Raw genomic sequence first — 24,910 nt, 5'->3', positions numbered from 1 at the left:
GTCATAGTTCATCTTCTGGTTTGAATTTCACTATTAATGCACAGTTTAAAACAAAATGTTTGATGTCCATACTCCGATGTGAATGCTGAATAATTGACCACTTATATCGTGTGATGGTTTTAACCTTTGTGGGCTTAATTTAAATATTTCTGTTGGAACAATTTTGATGTAGTTTCTGGAATTTCATCTTGAGTTGTGTTCCCTTGGTGTTTGTTCTTTACTTTTTATATTTTACAGTATTTTTATATTTTTAAAGCCCTATTAGTTCTTCAAACTAAGGCCTAGCTTTCACATTTCACATGAGCTAATTTATCATGCTTAGTAATGGCTTGTGTAAGGTTGTGATGTAATGTAAAATGAAATGTTGCCAATGCTTTTAGAATTGGGCAATTATAGCACTTTTCTCATTACATTTCATATGAAACATAAAATAAATATTTCAGTTAAATAAAAATGATGTAACATTTTCAAAAGTTTAGTTGCAGCTCATTTTCTCAACATTATAATCTGTTACATTTTATTAAAAAAAACCATGCTGTTCAGCAGCTTATACCTCCTTTATGCTACTTTTTATTATAATGTATAAATAATTTTATAATTTCTGTAAACTGTTGCTCGTACTGTTTCACAAAGAGAAAGGTTACGTTGTTGGAAGTACTTGTTTATTATCAATAAATGAAGTAAAATATAAGTAAACAAAATTGTTTCGAATTTGGTAAATTGAAGTTAGAATGCTTCCGCTTGCTGTGTGGCATCACCAATTTTCCCTCTGGACAGTACTTCCAAGGAAATTGGCACTATTTTCTAGGTAGTTGTGGAGGTACCATGAACCTGCAAAGAGTCATTGACAGATGAAGTGCGTGGGCAAAGATTTAGCAGCTGGTTACTAATGTTGCTAAGTATGAGCTTGTCCACTTTGGTAAGAAGAATAGAAAAGCAGGGGGTGGGGGGTAGATTGACAAAGTTTGCCGCACGGAAGAAATTCTGGTGCTCCTAAGATGCTGCTTGGCTTGCTGTGTTCATCCAGCTCCACAATTTGTTACAACAAGTTGGCATACGGGTATAACAGGTGAATAAGAATACAAATGGAATATTGTCATTTATTGCAAGTGGAATATGAAAGCAAGGAAGTTTTGCTGCAGTTGTACATGATTTGTGTGGTACTGTGTATCATTTTAGTTTGAGCTGCAACTAAACATTTGAAAATGTTGCATCATTTTTATTTAACAGAAATATATATTTTATGCTTCATATGAAACATAATGAGAAAAGTGCAATAATTGCCCAATTCTAAAAACAAAATTGGTGACATTTTATTTAAGAAAGAATATAATTGTGTTAAAAGCTGCTCCAAGATGGTTAGATAGTTTGGGCCTGTATCACTTGGAGCTTAAAAGAATGAAAGGTGGTTTAGCTGGATGCTGAAATGATGTTCCCCCATTGGGGGACACTGGAACTAAGGGTCACTATTTAATAATAAAAGGTCTCCCATTTAATATGGAGATGAGGAGAACTTTTATTATCAAAAGGTTATAAGTCTGGTGGAATTCTCTCCCTCAGACAACAGTGGAGGAAGGATCATTGAATATTTCTAAGGTTGAATCAGATAGGTTCTAGAACACTGCGAAAATAAATTATTTAGGGGGTAGACAGGAAAATAGAGACCTCAACCATATCAGCCATGACCTTATCAAGTGGCAGAGTATGGTTCAAACAGCCAAACAGCCTACTCCACCTATTTCGTACATACTTAGTATAGTTTTGATTCACTTATATATATTCATTTGTAACCTTGATTACACTATATGTTCTCAAATGCATTTTGTAGCCAAGGAGTTTTTTTTCCACCATTGTGATTTGAAGTCAAAATATATTTGTAAGTCATATTTCATCCCACTTTTATTTCTCTTGTGCTCGATCACAGTTTGCCTGCACGTGACCCTCACTTCCAATTCATGTTTCATCTTTTGTCCTTTTTCTGCATAAATGTAAATACTAAACACTGAGAAAGTTTGTTATATTTTCACTATTTGCAGCTATGGTATGTGGAACTTATGGTCTGAGACGTATCATTTTGCCTGTCAAAAATGATACTAACATTCAATTTCATTATTTAAAATGAGGTATAGTCTCCTCTACTCCATGCAAACCAAAGACAAGTTGACTAACCCTTTTGCATGCTGTTTAATTCAGCTGGCAAGCTTGCCATTTGTTTGCTCATGTAAGTCTCCATTCCACTGTCACTCTGGCATCATTCTTCTTGGCCTCTTACACAATTCCTTTGAAGCTCAATGCAAGCTCAACTAAGAGCATCTAATTTTTCTGCTAAACACTTCACTAGCCATATCTTTGAAGTTAAAAACTTAGGACTTTAACTACTGATCCCTTGGACAGCAAATGCTGATAACAGGCTGGCTGCCTGAGAATCATTGAGAGTCAAGAATGAATGAGATGGTGATTTGCTGTGCCTATATCAGTATACAGCTGGTCGGTGGCCCATAGTTTAACTTACTCTCTTGTGCCACATTCATGGATCACAGAAGCCTTTTATCTTGTTGCCAGATCTTTAATGCCTCCATCCCCTCTGCTATTAAACTGTAACCATTGACATTTCTCTGGATGTATATTCATTTTGGCACTCATGGTTGCTTAACAATATCATCTTTTCTGATGTTTAATAAATCCTACCCCTCCCCGCCTTATCACACACCTCTATCTTTTTCCTGACCCTAACAAGAATTCCCACCCAACCCGCACAACAAATTTCTGCCTTTACCACAGCTGTAGACCTGAGTACATCTGTGAATCTCCAGCATCTCTAGGTTCTGATGAGGTGTCACTCACATCAACTTTATTTCTCCCTCTGTGAATGCTTCCTGACTTGCTAAGCAATTTTACCATTTTTTATTTTAATCGAAATTATTCAACAACATAAAAAAAATTCATAGAATCTGTGAGGGCTGTGGAGATAGTAAAACTTTGTTAGCAGTTAAAAATATACAGACATGTTGAGCCCATTGACTATATTCTTTGTCTGAAAGTTCTTGTATTGGACTCTGATACAGAGTAGACAGCCCGGGCCATATTTCTGAATCTGGATAAGCAAAATTATATTTAAATAATGCTATTTTACTCATAGCTGCCATGTGAACTTTGACCAGCTTACCTGACAACTAAACATCTTTAGTGGTGGTTTGAAACTGTGGATTTTAGTACCACTCTTTACTATATCACGCTGCATAATGAAATTTCTCCAATTCTGACTTCCTCACAAGGTGTCATTATACCTTAGATATCCAGGACCTCGGTTAAAAGTCATGTTGACCATTGGTTTTAAAATAAATATTTTTGACACAACAACTCTAAGAAAAAATATGCCATGATAGATGTTATTATAGTGCCTGACTTGTATTTTGTATGTGTTTTTGTTTCCTGCACAGCCTGAGAATGAGGAGACAGGTGCAGATAACTTTTCCATAGACCCTCAGCTGGAGAGACAAGTAGAGACCATTCGCAGCTTAGTGGAGTCATACATGTGCATCATTAATAAGACCATACGGGATCTTCTGCCAAAGATAATTATGCACCTTATGATAAATAGTGTGAGTTTTCCTCGTTGTACAATTCAAGCAAAATTGAACATGGACACTGCTTTACGGTGTATTCTATAATGAAGTTAACCTTTTTTAAAAAAGTTTACATATACATAATAATTGCTGCTTTTGCTTTGTAACCATAAAAAAAGTTGTCCTCCTAAATTGCTACAGAAATAGCTAACACATGTATTATACCTTGCTGAGTTATTTAGCTTGGGAGAAAGCCAAATCATTAACAATATCTAAAACATGCTTCTCATCAGGTTTCCATGAGCTCGGTTGTTTTTATTAGCCCAGTAAATGAAATGAATTGTCTCGCAGTCATTGAGGGAGAAGATAGATGGCTGGTAGCTTCTATAAAGTGGCATACATCAGTCAGTTGATTGATTGAACGCATTTAATCATCCAACAGTTTGTGATGATTTGATTTGTAGGAAATTGCAGGACCAGGATAGACTCTGCAATCCAACTGGCTGATCCCAAACAAAAAAGGTTCAAAGGTCATACAGTTAGATATCATCTTAACACATTTCTAACTTCAAAAATGTGTACTTTTTTCAATGTTATATTCATTGAAATCTTGTTATGCAATGGATTGTCTAAAATACTATTATTTGTAGAAACAGGGTCAATAAGAACTTTGAGGAAAAGATTTGAAGTGTCAGCAGTAATTCATGGCTGATCTGCTGAGTGTTTCCAGTACTTTTTGTTTTTGTCCCTAACTCTAGGAATCATTCCTCTTCACCAAGAAACTTAGATTGGGTTATCTAAACCTTGTCACCTTTGAAATTCTTCCCCATGTGCAGGGATCAAATTTGGACATGTTTTCTGAGAATTGATCCAGCAAAGTTTTATAGCTTTGTTTAACAATAAGAAAAATATTTTCTTTTATTTGGTTCCTTTCTGAAAGTAAATAATTCTACATCCATTTTTAAAATGTATGGTGTAACTGGGTGATTCAGCTTGATCTGGTCTATAGTTCATACTATATCTGCTACAAATGCCACATCAGAGTATCAGATAGAAGCTGAGCAGAGGTTTTGCATATCCTGAGCATAAAATATTTGAATTATTTCATAGATACAATGCCTGTCGCTGAAATTGAGATTGCATTGAATGAAATGATCTATAGCTTGCTATACTTTTAGAAAGTGGCTTTGAAAAGTTCTCAGGGCTAACACTAATGTGGTCAAATAGACATCAAGACATCTCCCTATTTGATACCAAACATATTGCAACTTAAAAAATCAGAATTATTTTGACCTATTTGTTCCTACCACATACTGAAATTTGTAGAAAGTTAACACTGTCTCGTGTGTCTTTGTGTTTTCTTGTTATTTCTGGTGTACTTGATGTATGGTTCGCTCCATGATTGGGTCTTCACCAATGCTGAATCAGACAAATATAGACTTTGAGATGCTAGTCAAAGTACTAAGTTAACCTTTTAATGTTTCTATATATGACTATATCATCAATTGATCAAATACCTAGACCCTGCATTTTCTTAAAAATTCCTGTAAGATCTGTCATTGAAAAATAATGATTGCAAATGCACTCAAACCATACTGCATCTAATTTAAAGTTTGCTGTGATCTTGATGCTGAAGTGAGAATTTGATTTTCTTTAATCCGTCTGTTTTCAGCCGTGCCTTGCAATCCTATTCTAAATTGAACAGCTGGGCTTATATCCACTCATTTACAAAGTCCATCTGCATCTAGCTCCATAGTATCAGTCACCGTCCATGATTTAGCACAAACTCTCATTTGAATGCCTTTGATACCTCCATACTCAATGTCTACTGGATAGTTTCTCATTGACCAGACTCTGCTGTTTTCATGTTATCCAAAATTGTGCTCCCTGCATTCCACTCACACTGATTTTTACCAGCTCAAGTTGACCCAATGGCTCAAAATTAAAATTGCTGTCATCGTGCTTGAATCCAACCTGCGCTTTCTCCCTCAAGTCTTTAAACTCTCAACATGTCTTAAATTCACCCTTATTATGATTTCAGCCTCTTCCACATTCATTCTCCATGCAGAGCAGGAGAAACTTCTTGCCAAAAGGATGTTTACAATGTAAACCTCATTATCAAAAGGAGTTTTAGAGATGAATAATATGGATACATTTCAGAGGAAGCTGGATAAGCACCTGAAAGTGAAAGGAAGAGAAGGATATTTTCTTTGGAATAGATGAAGAATGACAGGAGAGAGTTCATGTGGAATATAAGCAGCATCTGACCTATTGGATCAAACAGCCTGTTTCTAAGCTGTGAATTCTTTAAAAATGGCAGCCATGCTTTCAGCTGTGAAAACCTTCAAATAAACTGTACTACTTCTACACCTTCCTATTCCCTTTTCAGAAGCTCAAAATTTACTTCTTTAAATAAACTCTTTATTACATCCCCTAATATCTTTGACTTAATGTCCATTTTTGTTTCCTTGCACCACAGTGAAGGGCCTTGGGCTGATTTTTTATTTTAAAAAAACCCAAGTTGGAGTTACAATATTCTTTATCACTGATACATCTGGTCTATCAATAAAAGATAAAACTCCAAGTACGTTAGATGAACCTTGGAGTTTGATTTCCATTAGAGGTCAACTATTTAGACCCAGAAAATGTATATGTTTACTCTTTCTTTTCATTTGTTCATGGGATGTGGGTATCACTGACAAGGTCAGCATTTATTGCCCATGTCTAATTGCCCCTGAGAATGCGGTGGTGATCTGCCTCCTTGAACTCTATGGTGGTTCGTTACACCCACAGTACTAATAGGGAGGGACTTACAGGATTTTAATGTAGCAACAGTGAGCATTGTGCGTGGCTGGAGGTAACTTTCAATAGGAGCTGTTCCCATGCATCTACTGCCCTTGTCCTTCTAGTTGGTAGAAGTTGCAAGTTTGGAAGGTTCTCTCAAAGGAGCCTTGATCAGTTGCTGTGGTGCATCTTGTATATCGTATGCACTATAGGGTATAACCACACAGTACATTGCTGAGACCACAGGCCTGACAAACAATCAGCTTCGTAACCCTCAAGGCTCCTTAAAATTGAAAAGTGTAATTTGTCTGATTTGCTCTTCTTTGGCTATCACAGGAAAGAATGGTTGAATGGCCTCCAGTTTAAAAGCTGTAAATCATCTATACATCTTTGATTTGAATCATGGAATTTATGAGTCAAGTCTTTACAGTATTAATGGTGGTGCAAAATAGTAAGTTTTCTGGACTAAATCAGCTAAGATGGGGGACTCCATATTTCGATTAGTTACAGATGAATTGATTTGAGTTATGACATTTTTTTAACTTGTTTTTGATTTATTTATTGTCACGTGTATTTTATTACAAAATACAGTGAAAAGTATTGTATAGTGTCGCTACTCTCCAGCGCCATCATAAAACACAGAAAAATAAACCAAAACATGGAATATAAAGGCCGGAAAAATTAAGAAATAAAGAAAAAGTGTCCAACTTTACAATCCTCCTTGTTAAGTGCTCCATCATGAGCCATGGCCTGGGGGCCAGATGCAAGACCCCTTCGCTGTACCACAGCTGCCAGAATGGAAGTCACCACTCTTCAGTGCCATCTCCCCTCCACCATGAGTCCTCGCTGAACCGCGCTAGTTGAGATGCCACTGATGATGCCGGCGGTCCAAATTTGACACTGCTGCCGCCATGAGACTACTTCGGGCCTATCTCACTGATGAAGCCGCAGCTGAGCTTGTCGGGTCTGGCGCTGCACCCAAACCCACCTCCACTGCAGCCTCCATGAACCTCCGTTGGATGTCACTTGGAATCCAAATTCACCTCTGCTGCAGCATGAGTCAGTGCTGGAGCGGCCTTGTTGATGCAGAACCTCTGACACTGCCGCCACACACCCTCCGTTCTGGGCCCACTCGAGTCTGTGTGTTGGACCCACTCATCACCGATGCCATCACTGCAACTGAGCCTTTCAGCAAGAGGTAAGTAAAACAAAAGACAAAATAAGGAAAAGAAAAGAAATTCGCAAGGAGTGGACGAACCATAGAATGACCATAGAATCCCTGCAGTGTGGAAACAGGCCCTTCAGCCCAACAAGTTCACACCAACCGTCAGACCACCCCAGCCAGACCCATCCCCCTATAACCCACCTAATCTACACATCTCTGAACACTAGGGGCAATTTAGCATGGCCAGTCCATGTAGCCTGCACATCTTTGGACTGTGGTAGGAAACCAGAGTACCAAAGGAAACCCACGCAGACATGGGGAGAACGTGCAAACTCCACACAGACAGTTGCCTGAGGATGGAGTCAAACCCAGGTCTCTGGCACTGTAAAGCAGCAGTGCAAAGCACCGAACTACTGTGCTGCCAAGTGGCAGGATCAGAAGCCCAACTGTACTAGCATCTCATTGAAAGGTTACCTTACATTATGGCATGACTGTGAGATTCCCTCCCTAAGGCTATAAAATTGAATGAGATGGCAGTAGTGTCATGCACTTTGACTATTAATGGCCACATAGGGAGTTACCTACTGCTGGTACTTCAGTAGCGATGGAGATTGCAACATCCTTGGAAGTTGGATTCACCCTGACCTGGCATGCCCTGTGCTCAGTGGAGGCCACCCCAAATAGTGCCCTTAGCCCCACTCTCCCACCCCCTCTCAGTTGTTCACTGTCCCTGTGGAAAGTTCTTTACACAGAGGATGGTGGGTGCCTGGAACGCGTTGCCAGTGGAGGTGGTAGATGCAGACACATTAGCGTCTTTTAAGATATATTTGGACAGGTACATTGATGGGCAGGGAGCAAATGGACACAGACCGTTAGAGAATAGATGACAGGTTAGACAGAGGATCTTGATCGGCGCAGGCTTGGAGGGCCAAAGGGCCTGTTCCTGTGTTGTAGGTTTCTTTGTTTCTGTGTCTCTGGGGCTACTAGTCTGCCTGTAGCAAAACACACTCATGTGGGTCTCTGCCTAAAATGCCCGTCACTGATGGGCAAATTATTCTGGGAAGAACTGACTAAATTTCACTGACATATCAACAGAGAGGAGTATCAGTTTAATTCCTAGGTTTATCATTGATGGCAGTTGGATTTTGCCAAAAGCAGAAAGATTGAGGTTATCTTCAGTCCAATCCATTTTGTTGTAGCAATTTAAACATGAGACTTTGAGGTTAATGCCTTTATATTTCATAGATTCTTATTTTCTAATGGTACTCTCAATTTAAATATTAAAGTGAGCAGAGTCAAACATCAGATTCTTGGATCAATGGAAATGATTTTTAAAAATTTAATCGCTGTAGGAAAAAAGATGAAAGAATATTAAATGTTTAAGTTAGTCCTAAGTAATTAAACATGGGTTATTTTGATGACTGTATCGGCGCCGCCTCTTGCTCCCCAGAGGAGCTCGAACAGTTCATCCACTTCACCAACACCTTCCACCCCAACCTTCAGTTCACCTGGGCCATCTCCAGCACATCCCTCACCTTCCTGGACCTCTCAGTCTCCATCTCAGGCAACCAGCTTGTAATTGATGTCCATTTCAAGCCCACCGACTCCCACAGCTACCTAGAATACACCTCCTCCCACCCACCCTCCTGCAAAAATTCCATCCCCTATTCCCAATTCCTCCGCCTCCGCCGCATCTGCTCCCACGTTAAGACATTCCACTCCCGCACATCCCAGATGTCCAAGTTCTTTAAGGACCGCAACTTACCCCCCACAGTGATCGAGAACGCCCTTGACCGCGTCTCCCGTATTTCCCGCAACACGTCCCTCACATCCCGACCCGCCACAACCACCCAAAGAGAATCCCCCTCGTTCTCACACACCGCCCTACCAACCTCCGGATACAACGCATCATCCTCCGACACTTCCGCCATCTACAATCCGACCCCACCACCCAAGACATTTTTCCATCCCCACCCTTGTCTGCCTTCCGAAGAGACCACTCTCTTGTGACTCTCCGTGACTCCCTTGTTCGCTCCACACTGCCCTCCAACCCCACCACACCTGGCACCTTCCCCTGCAACTGCAGGAAGTGCTACACTTGCCCCCACACCCCCTCCCTCACCCCCATTCCAGGCCCCAAGATGACTTTCCATATTAAGCAGAGGTTCACCTGCACATCTGCCAATGTGGTATACTGTATCCATTGTACCCGGTGTGGCTTCCTCTACATTGGGGAAACTAAGCGGAGGCTTGGGGACTGCTTTGCAGAACACCTCCACTCGGTTCGCAACAAACAACTGCACCTCCCAGTCGCGAACCATTTTAACTCCCCCTCCCATTCTTTAGATGACATGTCCATCATGGGCCTCCTGCAGTACCACAATGATGCCACCCGAAGGTTGCAGAAACAGCAACTCATATTCCGCTTGGGAACCCTGCAGCCCAATGGTATCAACGTGGACTTCGCCAGCTTCAAAATCTCCCCTTCCCCCACCGCATCCCAAAACCAGCCCAGCTCATCCCCTCCCCCCACTGCATCCCAAAACCAGCCCAGCGTGTCTCTGCCTCCTGAACCTGTTCTTCCTCTCACCCATCCCTTCCTCCCACCTCAAGCCGCACCTCCATTTCCTACCTACTAGCCTCATCCCACCTCCTTGACCTGTCCATCTTCCGTGGACTGTCTGATCCCCTCCCTACCTCCCCATCTATACTCTCCTCTCCACCTATCTTCTTTTCGCTCCACCTTCGGTCCGCCTCCCCCTCTCTCCCTATTTATTCCAGTTCCCTCTCCCCATCCCCCTCTCTGATGAAGGGTCTAGGCCCGAAACGTCAGCTTTTGTGCTCCTGAGATGCTGCTTGGCCTGCTGTGTTCATCCAGCCTCACATTTTATTATCTTGGAATCTCCAGCATCTGCAGTTCCCATTATCTCTCCCACACTTTATTATCTGGGTTATTTTGTTTATGCCTCTTAACTTGTTCAGAATAGAAACTTCATAGATTTGGGTAGTGGCACTAAGCACTGCATTCACACTCTGGTTTATATTAACATTATTAGAATACAGGAAGCAAGCCAAGAAATTTGTTTGTAAATGACTCTGGTTTGAAATAGAACTGTACTTTTTTATAGCTAATGAGACCTGAAGTGATCTTAGCCATGATGTCTTGTAATATCTCGCTGTTCAGCCCAATTTGTGACTCCTCAGATACTGAAGCAGTTTGTGTACAAAACAAAATTGGTCTGAGCAGCATCAAGGTTTGGGCTGATAAATAGCAAGTAACATTAACACCAGTGCCAGGTAATGACTGTCTCCAACAAGAGCGAATCTTGTTTTGCCCATTGACTGTCCATCTACTGTGTCACAATTGTATTCAGGTTTATTAATTGGTTGTCCCAAGGAAAATCTGAATGTTTCCTTCTCTGTGTGGCACATGTTCAGGAAGTAACTCTGACCTGTTTCCCACCAGAAAGCAAAATCTGGCTGCATTCTGTTCCTTCCTAGCACTAAAGCATTCACACCAATTACTCCTGCTCCTACCCAGGATAAATGAGACACTTGTTAGGGTCACATTGGTCAGCAGAGCTCAGTTACTCTCTGAAAAGACTAATTCAGCATGATAACCCAGTATTAGGAGGAAAGGAAACCAGCAAGCAGCTCAAATCACTTCATGGCTCCATGCCTGTATCCTGCAGATTTAGGAACAAAAATAATTCCCATCCAACTTCAGGAATGTGACAGTTCAGACTACCTTCAAGAAATAATTCTGACGGAGACTGTTAACAGTGTTCACCTCTTGTCCAAAGCAAGGAAACTCCTGAGACACATTCTCCTGAATCACAACCCTCCTGGGGCCTGTGGAAATCTTGCTAGAGCCAGAGAGTAGCTTTAGACTTTTCTGAGGTACGTCTAACATTGTTGCCAGGCAAATCCAGGAAAAATGCTGAGAACAACATTAGGATCTCTTCATTGCATTTACTAACTTGACCGTTTGGCGCAATAAATCATGAGCCTTTGTGGATTGTTCTCACGAATTTACACGTCCGAGGAAGTTATCACAAACCTGCAACTGTTTCGGGATGATATGACTGCGACCACCTTGAATGGATACCTTCAAAATCTTAAAAACGAAAGCATAGTACTGTGAATGCTTGAGGATTGGTATCAAAGAAGGCTATATGATACTATTTACAATCAACCCGGTGATGGATATTCACTCATCAAAGATGAATTGCCCTCTCGTTTGAGTATTAAATATTGCCTAGGTGGAAAACTCATTTGCCTCATTTATCTCATTCGTCTCTGTGTCAAAAAAAAACTGACCACCCTACAAGTAAATGCTGAACAGTATGTGGATGACTGCAGTGTCATCTGCAGCAGATTTGCAAGTCATTCTTGACCTGTGCGATTCTGTATAGAAGAGACTTGACTGTCCTTGAATGTTGGCAAAGCAAAATTCATATTGACCCGTATCTTGTCAGTCAAATATTATGCCTCCCACATATGTCGAAGGAATGATTTTGGAAGATGTTGAGCAGGTACCATTCCTTGGCAACCCACCCTTGACAAGGAGGTCCAACACAGCATGAATTGCATCAGTTCAAACTCCAGCAGTGAGTGCTTGACAGGAAGCAGCACTGCATGTCAAGTCATCCACCAGTCCTAGTGGGCGGAGCAGTTGTCACTGCTGTACTCCTGAACTGCCGAGAGTCTTGGGCTGTGCAGCAATGACTCAAGACTGATCAGTTGTGCCTTTGCTGCATTCTCCAGATTCAAAGAGAAGACTGTCAAACAAATGCTCACATCCTTCTTCATTACACAATCTGATAAAGCTCCTGCAAAATCAGTGATAGTGGATTGGATGCTGCCTAGAAGGCTTAAAAGCATCTTCCCAGACAGGTCCTGTTCTCTCAACTCTCAAATGATCTGCACACCAGCAGAGGGCAAAGAAAACACTGAAAAGTTACTCTGAAGTTCTTGAAGCACGGTAGTGCTGCAATGACTGCTGAAAGGCTTGCGTTTGTGTGCAGAGTTGATTTTCATCCTTTAGCTATGAATGAAATTGCCCTAATTGCAAAAACATGTAGTCAAGATTTTTCTAATATCAGAAACAAAGATATATGGCCCAGAGGGGATCATTTGTGAAAAAAATTACCCAGCCTATCTAACATGCCAGTGATTGGCCCATAGGTCTGTAAATTATGGCACCTCAAGTGCCATCCAAGTATTTTTTTAACCATGCTGAGAATTTTTATCTCTATCATTCTTTCCAGGAGTGACCTTTGGACTCTCAACATTATACCTCAACAGCCCTCAAATCCTTTTACTAATTATTTTACATCTATGGCTTCTCATTATTGAGCTTCTAATGGAAATAATGCCTTGCAATTCACTCGTAACTCAATATGCCTCAATTATATTTCTCCTGAGCCGTGGCTGTTCGAAAGAAAAAGCTCCAAGCCTATCCAGTCTTCATGTTGGTCTTCAAAGCCACGAGTAGTGGGGCATTAAATTCACTCTGTTGTCTCTGGGTCAAAATCCTGGAATTGTTTCCCTATCGCCATTGTGGAAGTAAACATGGAGACTGCAATGATCCAAGTAAATGGCTCAGGAGCACTTCTCGAGCAATTCAGGATGAGCATTAAATGAAACCATTGTCTGTATTGCCCACATGCCATAAACAAATAATTAATGCAAGATTGTTTGGGTTCCACAATGTATCAAATATTTGTAACATCCAAAAGTAAAATTAATATTGTTGACAGTTGTAGATGTTGGTGTGTTCACCGAGCTGGGAGGTTTGATAGCAGACATTTCGTCCTCTTACTAGACGACATCCTCAGTGCCATGGAGCCTCCTGTGAAGTGCTGTTGCCTTGTGCCAGTTCGAATTTATATGGTCTGGCTTTTATGCTACCGGTAGATGCCGGTTCCGGTTGTGCATCTTCATGGTTGGTATATCAGGTCTAATTCTACGTGTGTGTTGATGGAGTCCACAGAGTGAATGCCAAGCCTCCGAGAATTCCCTGGCTGTCCTCCGTTTGGCTTGTCCTATGATAGTGGTGTTGTCCCAGTTGAAAGTCTGTTTTTTCTCATCTGTGTGTATTGCAACCAAGGACAACTGGGTCATGTTGTTTAGTTGCTAGCTGGAGTTTGTGGATGCGGGTTGCCAGTTGTCTGCCTGTTTGTCCCACAGCGTGTTTTGTGCAGTCTCTGCATGGTATCCTGTAGACCATATTTGTTCTGTCTGTGGCATCTATTGGGTCTTTAACCCTGGTCAGTTACTGTGTTAGTTTGGCTGCTGGTTTGTGTGCTGTCATGATTCCTAGCACTCTGAGTCGTCTGGCTGTCAGCTCTGAGGTGTTTTTTATATATGGTATGAGGGCTCTTGTTTCGGGTTTTGGTATGTTCTAGTTGTGTTGTCTGTTGCATAGGCATCTGTGGAAGAAGCTGTGGGGTATCCCTTCCTGGTAAATACTTTGTAGAGGTGTTCTTCTTCCTTCTGAAGATTGAGTGTGCTGCAATGTGTCGCTATCCATTTGAACAGGGTCCTAACTCAGCTCCTCTTGTGTGAGTCGGGGTGGGTGCTGTGATAGCTTAAGAACCGGTCAGTATGTGTTGATTTCCTGTACTTTTTAGTAGTGAGTGACCATTCTCTTTTCTTTCCACCGCCACATCCAGGAATGGGAGTTTGTTGTTTTCCTCCTCTCTTGTAAATTGTTGACAGCACTTAAAAGTGTGCTTCAATTCAAGAATAAAGTTTAAAGCGGTCTCTCTAAGTACCAAAATAACATAATTGAGTTAACACAGGATTGTATTTAAAAATGTCAGTGTTGTATGTTGCAGGTTTGAGCTGAATCATTTATTACAATAACACCCACCATAAGATCGTAAGATAGAAGGAACAGAATTTGGCCTTTTTTTTTCTTCATTCATTCACGGGATGAGGCTGTCACTGGCAAGGCAGCGTTTATTGCCCATCCCTAATTGCCCAGAGGACAGTTAAGAGTTAAGCACGTTGCTGTGGGTCTGGAGTCACATGCAGGCCAGACCAGGTAAAGATGGCAGTTTCCATCCCTAAAAGGACATTAGTGAACCAGAAGGGTTTTTTTTTGACCAACAATCGACAGTGGATTCATGTTCATCATTAGATTCTAATTCCAGATATTTGTTGAATTCAAATTCCACCATCTGCCCTGGCAGGATTTGAACCCAATTCCCATAACATTATCTGCATGTCTGGATTAACAGTCCAGTGATTATACCACTAGCCCATTGTTTCCCCATAAAGTCTGTTCCACCATTCGATCATAGCTGATACATTCCTCAACCCCATTTTCCTGCCTTCTTCCCATGACCTTTGATCCCCTTACTCATCAAGAATCTATCTACCTCTGTCCTAAATGGACTCAATGACTTAGCCTCCACAGCCTTCTGTGCCAGTGTGTTTCACAGATAAGCCACCTTGTGGTTGAAGAACTTCCTCCTTGTCTCAGTTCTGAAGCATTGCCTCCTTCACTCTGAGGCTATGTCCATAGGTCTTAGTCTCACCTGCTATTGGAAACATCCCCTTCATGTCTGCTCAATCCTGGCCTCTCAGTATTCTAAAAGTTTCAATCTGATCCCTCTTATCCCACCAGAGTCCTCAACCTCTCCTCAGAACACAAGCCCTGAGGTCATTTCTGTAAACCTCCTCCAATGTCCACACATCCTTCCTTAGATACAGGGCCCAAAACCGCTCACAATATTCCAAATGTGGTCTGACCAGAGCCTTATGCAGTACCCTTACGCAGTACATCTCTGCTGTTGTGTTCCAGCCCTGTTGAAATGGATGCTAGTGTTATATTCGCCTTCCAAACTGCCAATTGAACCTGCATGTTGACTTTAAGAGAATCCTGAACAAGGGCCCGTTAAGTCCTTTTGTGCTTCAGATTTCCGAAACCTGCCGACATTTAGAAAATAGTCCACACCTCTATTTTTCTTAACCAAAGTGTATAACCTCTCACTTGCCTACATTGCATTCCATCTACCACTTCTTTGTCCACTTTCCTAGCCTGTCCAAATCTTCTTCAGCCTCCCTGTTTCCACAGCATATCAGCACTTCCAACTATTTTTGTGTCATTTGCAAACTTAGCAACAATGACCTCAGTTCCTTCATCTAGAATCTTAATGTATAATGTGAATAGTTATGCTTCCAACACTGACCCCTGCAAAACACCACTAGCCACTGGCTGCCATCCTGAAAAAGACCCCTTTATTCCCACTCTCTGCTTTCAGCTAGTTGGCCAATTCTCTATGATTGCCAGAGGTTCAAGATCAACATTATCCACACGGCCTTCCTGATGGCCGTAGCGTGACACTTAAAACCAACATGAAAATTAAAAGCTGATGTCTACGCTGTTGACTGCCTCAGGTTATTTCACACTGTTGTTGAGGATAGGTGGGAATATCTCAGCAATGGTACTTAATGTTTGTGTCAATTTCATTTCATATTGAGCAACAGCTGATGAGCTTATGCCACAAACGTATTTGTTACCTTAATCGAATTGACTGTCTGAGAATTGGCAGAAGTTGCTTACAGAAAGTAGCTGAGTTGAAAGTAATTTTTCTCTTTTATGTATTAATGAGAGTATTAAAACAAAATGCACTGATGGCAATATGACTTGTACAACAAAAGGTCTAGTGTCGTAATCTATTGAATATCTGTACTGATTCATTTCCAACAGCAGTCTAAATGAAACAGCAAAATCGTGATATTAAGTACAGATTCACATACTTTAATTGAACTTATCTGTTACTTTCTGAATTTGAGGGGAACTTTTACATGATGCAGGTAGAGTTTAACGTGAAATTAGCAAGATGTTCATGTCATGGTTTTAAATCTGTTCCATAGACAAAGGACTTTATCAATGCAGAGCTGTTAGCAAAACTCTACTCCTCAGAGGACCAAAACACCTTGATGGAGGAATCACCTGAACAGGCTCAACGGCGTGATGAAACTCTACGCACATACAACGCCATCTGTGAAGCACTGAATATTATCGGCGACATCGACACTAACACAATAACTGTTCCTTTACCCCCTCCTGTTGATGATTCCTGGCTACATTCAGGGTGCAGGTATGAATCCAGAATTGATAGATTAAGTGGCACCTTCACACTAATTAATCATATAATCTTAACTTTCATTCTCGAGGAAATCACATTAATGTATTTATATTTTAATAACGTTTGTTTCACCGATCAAGAATGGGTATATTTATGGTTCCAAATTACCATGCATAGACCTAGGATAGTTTTACTCACCCCCTATAACTGTGCCTCTGCCTCTACCTCTGAAGTCCCACTGTTCTTAGATTTGTGTCCTGAACCTGAATTTGGGCTTTTATTTCTTATGCTACAGGATTGTTATTTGGGTAATCTCCACCATCGTCTTGCAACCAGCTGGTCTTTTTATCTCACTTTTTGAAGTCCTGTTTAGCTTCCTGTCCTCCTGCACAAAACTTATTTGAAATGTACCATGCACCCCTTTCTGCAACAGAGTGGCTACCTTTCAGGTTTAGGTGTAGGTGAAAGTCATTCAGTTTGTCGAGCTTCTGGTGGATCTAAGCCTATCCCCAGTTTCCCACGAATCAGAGGCCACTGTCCTTCCAACCATGGATTGACAATAGTAGTGTTTCTCCCCCTGTATGGAAGTAACTCAGTAGTATCCCATTAACGTATCTATGGCTCATAACTATGTGTATTCCAACTGTGCAGCCTTTGCTCTCAGTCAGAGTCATTAACAATTTGATAAGACCATAACTATAATTTCTAATGAGAAATAGTGCAAAGATAACTCTTCCATTTTAATAAAACACAGATTTCTGATTCTTGCCAATACATTAATCCAAACTTCACTGAACTGCTTCAGAAATATTTCTCAAAAATTTGTTTTTCCAACTTAAGATAAGTTAATGAGGTCTTCAATGTACTTTATAATTTTACATGCTTATCCACTATCTATCGCCCTTCTTACAATGATATTTCTTTGATCATAGAAGTCCAGTAATTATTGTTTTCTACACATTATTAGAGCATGGTGGTCCAGTTAGATCAGATACCTGTTTTATGATGTTGTGGTGATGTCAAAGGATCAGAAATCCAGAGACCCAGATTAATGCTTTGGGGTCAAGGGTTGGTGGAATTTAAATGCAATGATTAAAATCTAGAATTGTAAAGCTCGTCTCAGAAACGGTGACTGTGAAACCATTATCAACTGTTGTAAAAATCCAACAGGTTCATTAGTGTCCATTATGAAAGGAAATCTCAAAGAGGATGTTCGGCACAACACGATATTAGTCTTTGGACTGACTGCTTTCTGTGCTTTTGGTAGATCTGTTTCTCCACTCAAGGAATGCCTTGTACTAGTCTGTGCTGAATTTGTTTGACTCGTTTATCATCGCTTTGACAATTTTCACTGCTGCTTCAGCAATTTCATTTGACTGGGATAGGGTGGAGACAGTATATGATGTTGACTCCCCCAATGCTTTTTGAAGCAGTTGAATTCTTCACTCATGAACTGAAAGCCATTGTCACTCATCAGGCGTTTTACTGTCTCACTGATCAATGTTGCATGTGGAATGATTTAGCTTGTTGCAGATAAAGCAGTGCCTTCTCCATTTTGGACATGCTTTCCTTATTTTTGTGATGTGCTCCACAGTATTTACATTCTGCCCTTCGTCTTTCTGCTGGCTTTTTGGCACATATCTCTTTTTACAATATTTGTTCTTATTCAGCCTGGAACGTCTTTTGGTATATTGCAAAGACTCATTTGTCCTCCCATTAAAATGCTTTAATGGGCAATTGATTGCCTTAGAATTTCTGCATATGTTGATAGTTTTCTCAGTCGGTATGCTTTTACAGCAGGAGTTCTTACTTCTATTTCTGTTGAGATCATCTTATAGTGCCCTAACTCTCATAGTTCAATTAAATGCCTCAGTCTGATCTCCCTCTTCCCCCATAAGCTCTGATATTGAGCACCTGCCATTCATAAGTGACAGTAATATGCAGTTCAAAATGTGAACTCAAAGCCTTCTAAGTCTCCTCAGCCCGGCCTTTCTGCTCCCTGGAGTGATTAGCCTTTAGCACGTCTGTCCAACAGCATTGATAGCAGTGTTACTCCTCATAATTGTTCAGTTTTCAGAACTTAATTCTATCTCTTCCCTAGTTCCACAGTAGCAGGGAGTGGAAAATGCACTGCCATTTTGAATTGCCCTGTGATTTAAGGTAGCAGACTTATTTTCTTATTCCTTGCCGCTTGTGTCACTAGCTGGCTGTCTTACCATTTGGAAAGCCTACACACTTGCAGCAGATAACAAGGTGTGGAGGTGGATGAACACAGCAGGCCAAGCAGCATCTTAAGAGCAGAAAAGCTGACGTTTCGGGCCTAGACCCTTCATCAGACGTGGGGGAGGGGAAGGGTATTCTGAAACGAATAGGGAGAGAGGGGGAGGTGGATCAAGGATGGATAGAGGAGAAGATAGGTGGAGAGGAGACAGATCTGCAGTTCCTATTATCTCTGATACACTTTCAGCAGCTCTACTCTGATGTCATGTTATAAGTGATTTGTGTAATGGCTCCCAAAGATTGCACACAAAGGCACTTTCAGCAGAGGTGGAGGTCATGCTCGTGACAAGCCAGCCAGTGCGCAAAGAGCAGTTGCATGTTTAAGGTAGATTCAGGTTCACGGTTCAGCAAATGGTCAACTTTTGGCAGGGAACTAAAGAAAAAGGAGATATTGTTTCTATAAGCTTTGATCCTACCCTCATGGTTTATACATATAGTGCTTTTTAAAAACTGTCAGATGATACAATTGTTTTCAAGGGAATCAAATCTAAGTGCTCACTGCTGTTTGTGAAGAGGGGGCCTTCAAATCACCTACATTCCCTATGGCTTAATTTGTACATTCACATTCCAGTTCTATGCTCAGATTACATGTCAAGTAACCACAATTTAAAAATACATGGATAACATCACCCCTCAAACTATGTGTGTCAATTTGAGTTAATTTGACAACGTTTTTTGTTAAAACAGTTTTAGTTCCATAAATCATTCTTTTCAACTTCGATGTACTAGATTTGGACTTCAGCTTGTTACTCTCCATCCTGCTAACATGTCAATGTTCTTTTGGAAGGTACCCTGAAACTTTTATCGGAACAAACGTTTTGTTTCTTCTGGCTGTTTAGCTGAGATTATTCAAATATAAATATTCTGAACCTAAATCATTCATGTTCATTCTCTCTCTGTGGAAATTCTGGCTCAATACCATGATACTTCCCTCCCTAAGTGGAATTTTGCAACTGTTATACTATCCAAACTGCTTCTTTGACCTTAAATAATCTCTAAATATTTTAGTAACCATCTGTTTTTCTCTGCAAGCACTTTGTACAGTTTTTTCTTTAAAAAAACTAAATAAAAAGGCTACAATGTGTAATGAAATGCTACACAAAGGAAGCATTTTACAACAAAATTTAGATCATTTAAATCATTTGTTTTTTTAAACTTAGTTTCCATCTTGATTTTAAAAAAGCAATATTCTGTTGATGTATGTATTTGATGACATATTTAGAGGCTCTAAGATACTCTTGAAGACGACTTTTAAACCAATAGTATTTAAAATATGACTGATGTTTTGTTTTGTTATCCTCAAATTATTTGTACAATCTTTTTTCCAGCCCAATGTCCATTATCAATCATTTTATAATGAGCTAAAAACTAGACCACCAGAGGGACAGACTTTGTTGTCCCTATACCCTGGCACCATCTTTATGCTCAAGGAGAGAATTTCACTTGTATCGCTTTTCCTTTTTGTCCTTATGGTGGCTTTTGAATGAGACTGCTGGTTTACTTTTGCATAATGGATATAAAAGAATAGTTCTTGATTTAGTACTGTTGCAACCTTCAGAGTAAAGGCATTTGTTCTGTCAGCTTGGACTCATGTGGAATCCCAAAAATAAATGCTTACCTGCCTGCCTTCCTAATCTGTCCTGATTTGCTACCATTTTGAATGTAATGCAATGAAGTATAAAGAAACAAGGGTTATTTGCATTTATATGGCGGTTGCATTTGACGTGATTGAGGAATAACTCTAAATAAACCTATATATTGCAGAGCACCATCTTCCTGTCCTGCACCTCAACACTGGCAGCCCATAGCTGGTCATCTACCAAGCAGATCATTTGGACGAGGCCCTACCTCATCCACTCCACCTATAGGAGCACCTCCCATTCCGTCCCGCCCAGGGGCCCGCCCCACCCTGTGTATTTCCAGCAACGCTGACTTAGTTGGATGTCCCCCGCAGATCCCTTCAAGGCCCACACGCGTTCCCAACATCCCAAGGTGAGTAGTAACTTTGCTCTCCAACATCTTGATTAACACTTATGTACTTGTTTTTCTTTGCCTTAAATCAACTCTGCAGTCGAGTGCAGTGCTCTGATTCAGTGCTTGGTCCATAATGTAACATTGTTTCAGCTTATTTAATTAATGGCAGGAGACCCAGAAAATCAAATCAGAAGTAAAGTGGTATGCTATGCCCCTGTACCCTTGCAGTTGCTTGATGTAAGTTAGAAAAGTACAAAGATTATTTCATATATTCCTGAAGCTTTAGGTAGTGGTTGGGGGTAGAGTGTGGGGACTAACATGCACTTCTTCCTTGCGATGTCAGCAATGTGTGTGATTTGTATTCCTTACTGTTTTGAAAATTATATGTGTGACTGTTTCTTGGCTACATACAACATGATAAATGGCTAGTGCGGCTTAAAAACAGCCTTCACCTCCTAAAGGAGAAGTGCATTTTGGCTGTGAAGAGTGGTGAGGGATCTTTAAAATGTGAATTGATACTTCAGCCACAGATAAACATGTGAGACACCATAGATCAAGGGTGTCTGTCAATGCACTGACTGTCCTAGTTCACAACACGGAGGGAAGGAGTGTTAGCCTGTAAAGAGAGGGACCCAGGAAATCCTCCAAACACTGTGGAAGGTGTAGCAGTGGATGTTAATTGCAGGCGTGTAGCTTTAAAACATTGATGTGGTGTTGTAGAGGGAAAGGTTTAATGATTGGACATGAATGGGTGACTTCAGTCTTCAATGATGTATCCTTCCAACCATGCCACTAGCCTCATTCTTAGCTAGCTGCGCTAACAACAATCTGTATCAAGGTTTCAGTTGATGCACTTTAAAATGCCCTGTGACACTGTAATTTTGCAAGCCTTGACCCACAATGTACCACTTACACCCACTGATGGCTGTTCAAGCAAGACTGCTGTGTCATCCAAATATATTGTGGGACACTCAGTGACACACTTCCCTCTTGCTTGTAGGAGAAAGTGGCCAATTACAGGAAGCAGCAGAGAAGAACCAGAAGAAGAGAAGCGCATGTGTTTATTTTGTAGGGAATGTGGATGGCACTGGGAGACCTATATTAATTGAGCATCTCTAATTGTCTTTGAGAAGGTAATAGTGAGCTGCCTCTATGAACTGCTGTCGTCCATGTGATGGTTGTAACCCTGTGATATTAAGTAGCGAGTTTGGAACAGTGACAAAGGGAGGAGAAGAACTTGAGTAACTATTTTAAAGTTAGAATGTTGTGTATCTTGAAAGGGAACTTGGGCTAGGTGGTGTAGCCCTTATTTTCGAGATGATAAAGAGCACAGGATTGGAAGGTGTTTCCAAATATCCCTGTGCAGGAGATGTGTGTGTCATCATGAAAAGGGCTGTTGTTGAGGCCATAGCCAGAGGAGGGGCCTAAAAAATTGGTGATGAAGGTGTCTACTTATCAAATACTCCATCTCTTTTCCAACTTCTTGTTCTTCCCACAATGATGTATGCGTACTCTTCTTACTTTCTCCCATCCCGTCATTTCAACTCGTCGCTTACTCTACTATAATTTCAGAAACCCAAGAACTGGATCTGTTCCAGTGGAAGGAGAAATATAAGCAAGTCTGTGAAGAAAAAAAAATGTCAAGTTAATCTTAACCTCTCAGTCACTAGTTCAGAGACAGACACTGCATGTAGGTTGGCAGCTAGCACTCCGCTTGTAGTGAGTAACTGAGTTCCAATGTGGAGAAACCAAAACGTGGCGAATGATTGCCAGTTCACTGGAGGATTAGATTACATATGAAATGTGCTGAAGAGCAGTCAGGTGAAGCCTTTGATGGGCTAGGCTACCAGAGGAAGGCTGACGGATCTACCCAAACAGACACTGGTAGACTGGAAAGACAGCACGAAAAGTCACGGACCACAGAGAAGTCCAGCTCCAACGTGGAATGAGACACTGTCACCACCTGGCCCTTCCTTTTCCACCTAAAGCATCTGTGGATGATACAAAATCTAATGGCTACTTGCACAGTTCCCAGTATGACACAAAAGGATTTTTGTGTTGCGATGGAAGATCAGATTGTTCCCCCGACCAAGGCCCTCGATACCGTCGTTCAGGAGTGTTACAGCAGTCTGTCAAGCTGTTATCAGAAAGGCGAGTAAGATTGCTGAATACTCAACTTGGGAGAGCTCCAAAAAGAAAACCACAGGCCTGCTGTTCTCTTTCAAGATGACAGCATTTCCATTCTCACTCCCACTCTTTCCATGCCCAAATGGTTTTGTCAGCCAGTTGTCCCAGATTCCTGAGAGAGTGCCGTCGGAAATTTAGCCCACCATGTCCAAAGCACCAAGGCAGTCTGTAGTATCACCTGAAGGTCCACAGCCTTCCAGCATCCATATTGCAGCCAGGTGGGGAGCCAATGATTTAGAACACGACAGTAGGTAAACGCTTGAAGGGAGTACACAAGGGAAATTTTGTACATATTATGTTATAATTGAATTGATAACGTTTGATTGGAATGTATATTTCCGGTGCTTTCTTTCACACTTTTTTTGTCAGAAAAGAACACATTGAGTTGGTCATTGGTAGAGGAACGCAGAGAAATGTGGGACTGTTGGTGAATGGCAAAGTGTAGAGTTTACAGAAGCAGTCAGCGTAGAATGTGATGTGGCTCTGGAAATGGGTTTTAGCAAACGGCTGGTCAAGCACTAGGAGTGACAGTGAAATAAATGACCGTGGACAAGAGAAAAAGATTGGAATGGAAATCTTGTTGGAGAGAGGAGCAGAACTTTTTCAGGATGGGTGTGCCTGGAAGAGATGTGGCAGTGAACTAAATACTAAACAAAAACCAGAAACACTGCAGATGCGGAAAATTAGAAGCAAAAACAGAAATTGCTAGAAAAGCTAAGTAGACTTGGCAGCATCTGTGGAGAGAAATCAGAATTAACATTTCTGGTCCAGCAACCCTTCCTCAGAACTAGGAGTTCCTCTTTACAGCCTTAATCCAAACATGGTCAAAAGAGCTGACGTCCAAATGTGAGATATGAGTGAGTGTTCTTAACATCAAAGCCGCATTTGACCAAGCGTGTCTTCAAGGAGTCATCAGAAAATTGAAACAAATGGAAGTGAAAGGAAAAAAGCTCTTGGCTGGCTTACACCATACTTAATGCAAAGGAAGATGTTTAACCTTGCTGGAGGCCAATTTTACCAGATATTGTTAAAGCAGTTCCTCAGGATAGTGTTTTAGGCCAACAGTTTTCAGCTGCTTCCTAAATGACTATCATAAAGTCAGAAATCGGGATGTTTGCTCATGATTGCACAGTACTCAGTCACATATAAAGCAGACAGTTTGATTGGCATCCCTTTCCCAGCCATAAACTCCACTGGCACTTGATGTGAGCAGTATGTACCATTCTTGAGGTGCACTGCAGCAACTTGCCAAGGCTTCTTACTTAATACCTTCCAAACATGTAACTGCCTACTATCTAGGAGAACAAGGACAGGAGGTACACGGGAACACTAATACATTCAGGTTCTGCTCCAGGTGACACATCCAGCTGGTTTGAAAGGTCAGTGCCATTTTTGCAGTGTCATTCATGATAGACATACTGAAAGTTTCTTCCCCTGACGATATCTGCAATATAAGGACTGCAGTGGTTTAAGAGCATGGTTCATCGCCGCCTTCTCAAGAGAAAATAGGGATAACCAATAAATTCCCATGTCCCACGACTGAAGAAGAAAAATCCTTTTAGGGTACCGTCCACTCAAATTAAAGCACAACATTGCTTGGAGTTTAATGTTCAGAAGTGGCAGCACCAACTTCAGATCAGCATTTCAGATGGGTTAATATCAAGATTAATGGGATGGCACAGTGGCTTAGTGGTTGGTTTTGATGACATGGTGGCTTAATGGTTAGCTTTGCTGCCTCCCAGCACCAAGGACCCAGGTTCAGTTCGACCCTCAAACAACTGCCTGTGTGTGGAATTTGCACATGCTGCCTGTGTCTGCTTGGGTTTCCTCCCGGTGCTCCGGTTTCTTCC

The 24,910-nt window shown here is 41.1% G+C and overlaps 1 protein-coding gene across 1 annotated transcript in view; it reads left to right on the top strand.

The window, feature by feature from the left end:
• LOC125456426 (dynamin-3) overlaps positions 1 to 24,910 on the top strand; it is a 232,545-nt gene that overhangs the window by 158,420 nt on the left and 49,215 nt on the right. The window contains exons 18-20 of the mRNA XM_048539519.1: positions 3,441 to 3,602; positions 16,405 to 16,631; positions 20,664 to 20,891. Coding sequence (XP_048395476.1) covers positions 3,441 to 3,602; positions 16,405 to 16,631; positions 20,664 to 20,891 — 617 coding nt within the window. The remainder of the gene's footprint in view (positions 1 to 3,440; positions 3,603 to 16,404; positions 16,632 to 20,663; positions 20,892 to 24,910) is intronic.

The sequence above is a fragment of the Stegostoma tigrinum genome, chromosome 8 (assembly GCF_030684315.1).
Source record: "Stegostoma tigrinum isolate sSteTig4 chromosome 8, sSteTig4.hap1, whole genome shotgun sequence".
NCBI lineage: Eukaryota > Metazoa > Chordata > Chondrichthyes > Orectolobiformes > Stegostomatidae > Stegostoma > Stegostoma tigrinum.
The sequence above is the reverse complement of the archived record's forward strand: the minus strand, read 5'-3'. Positions and strand labels throughout refer to the sequence as shown.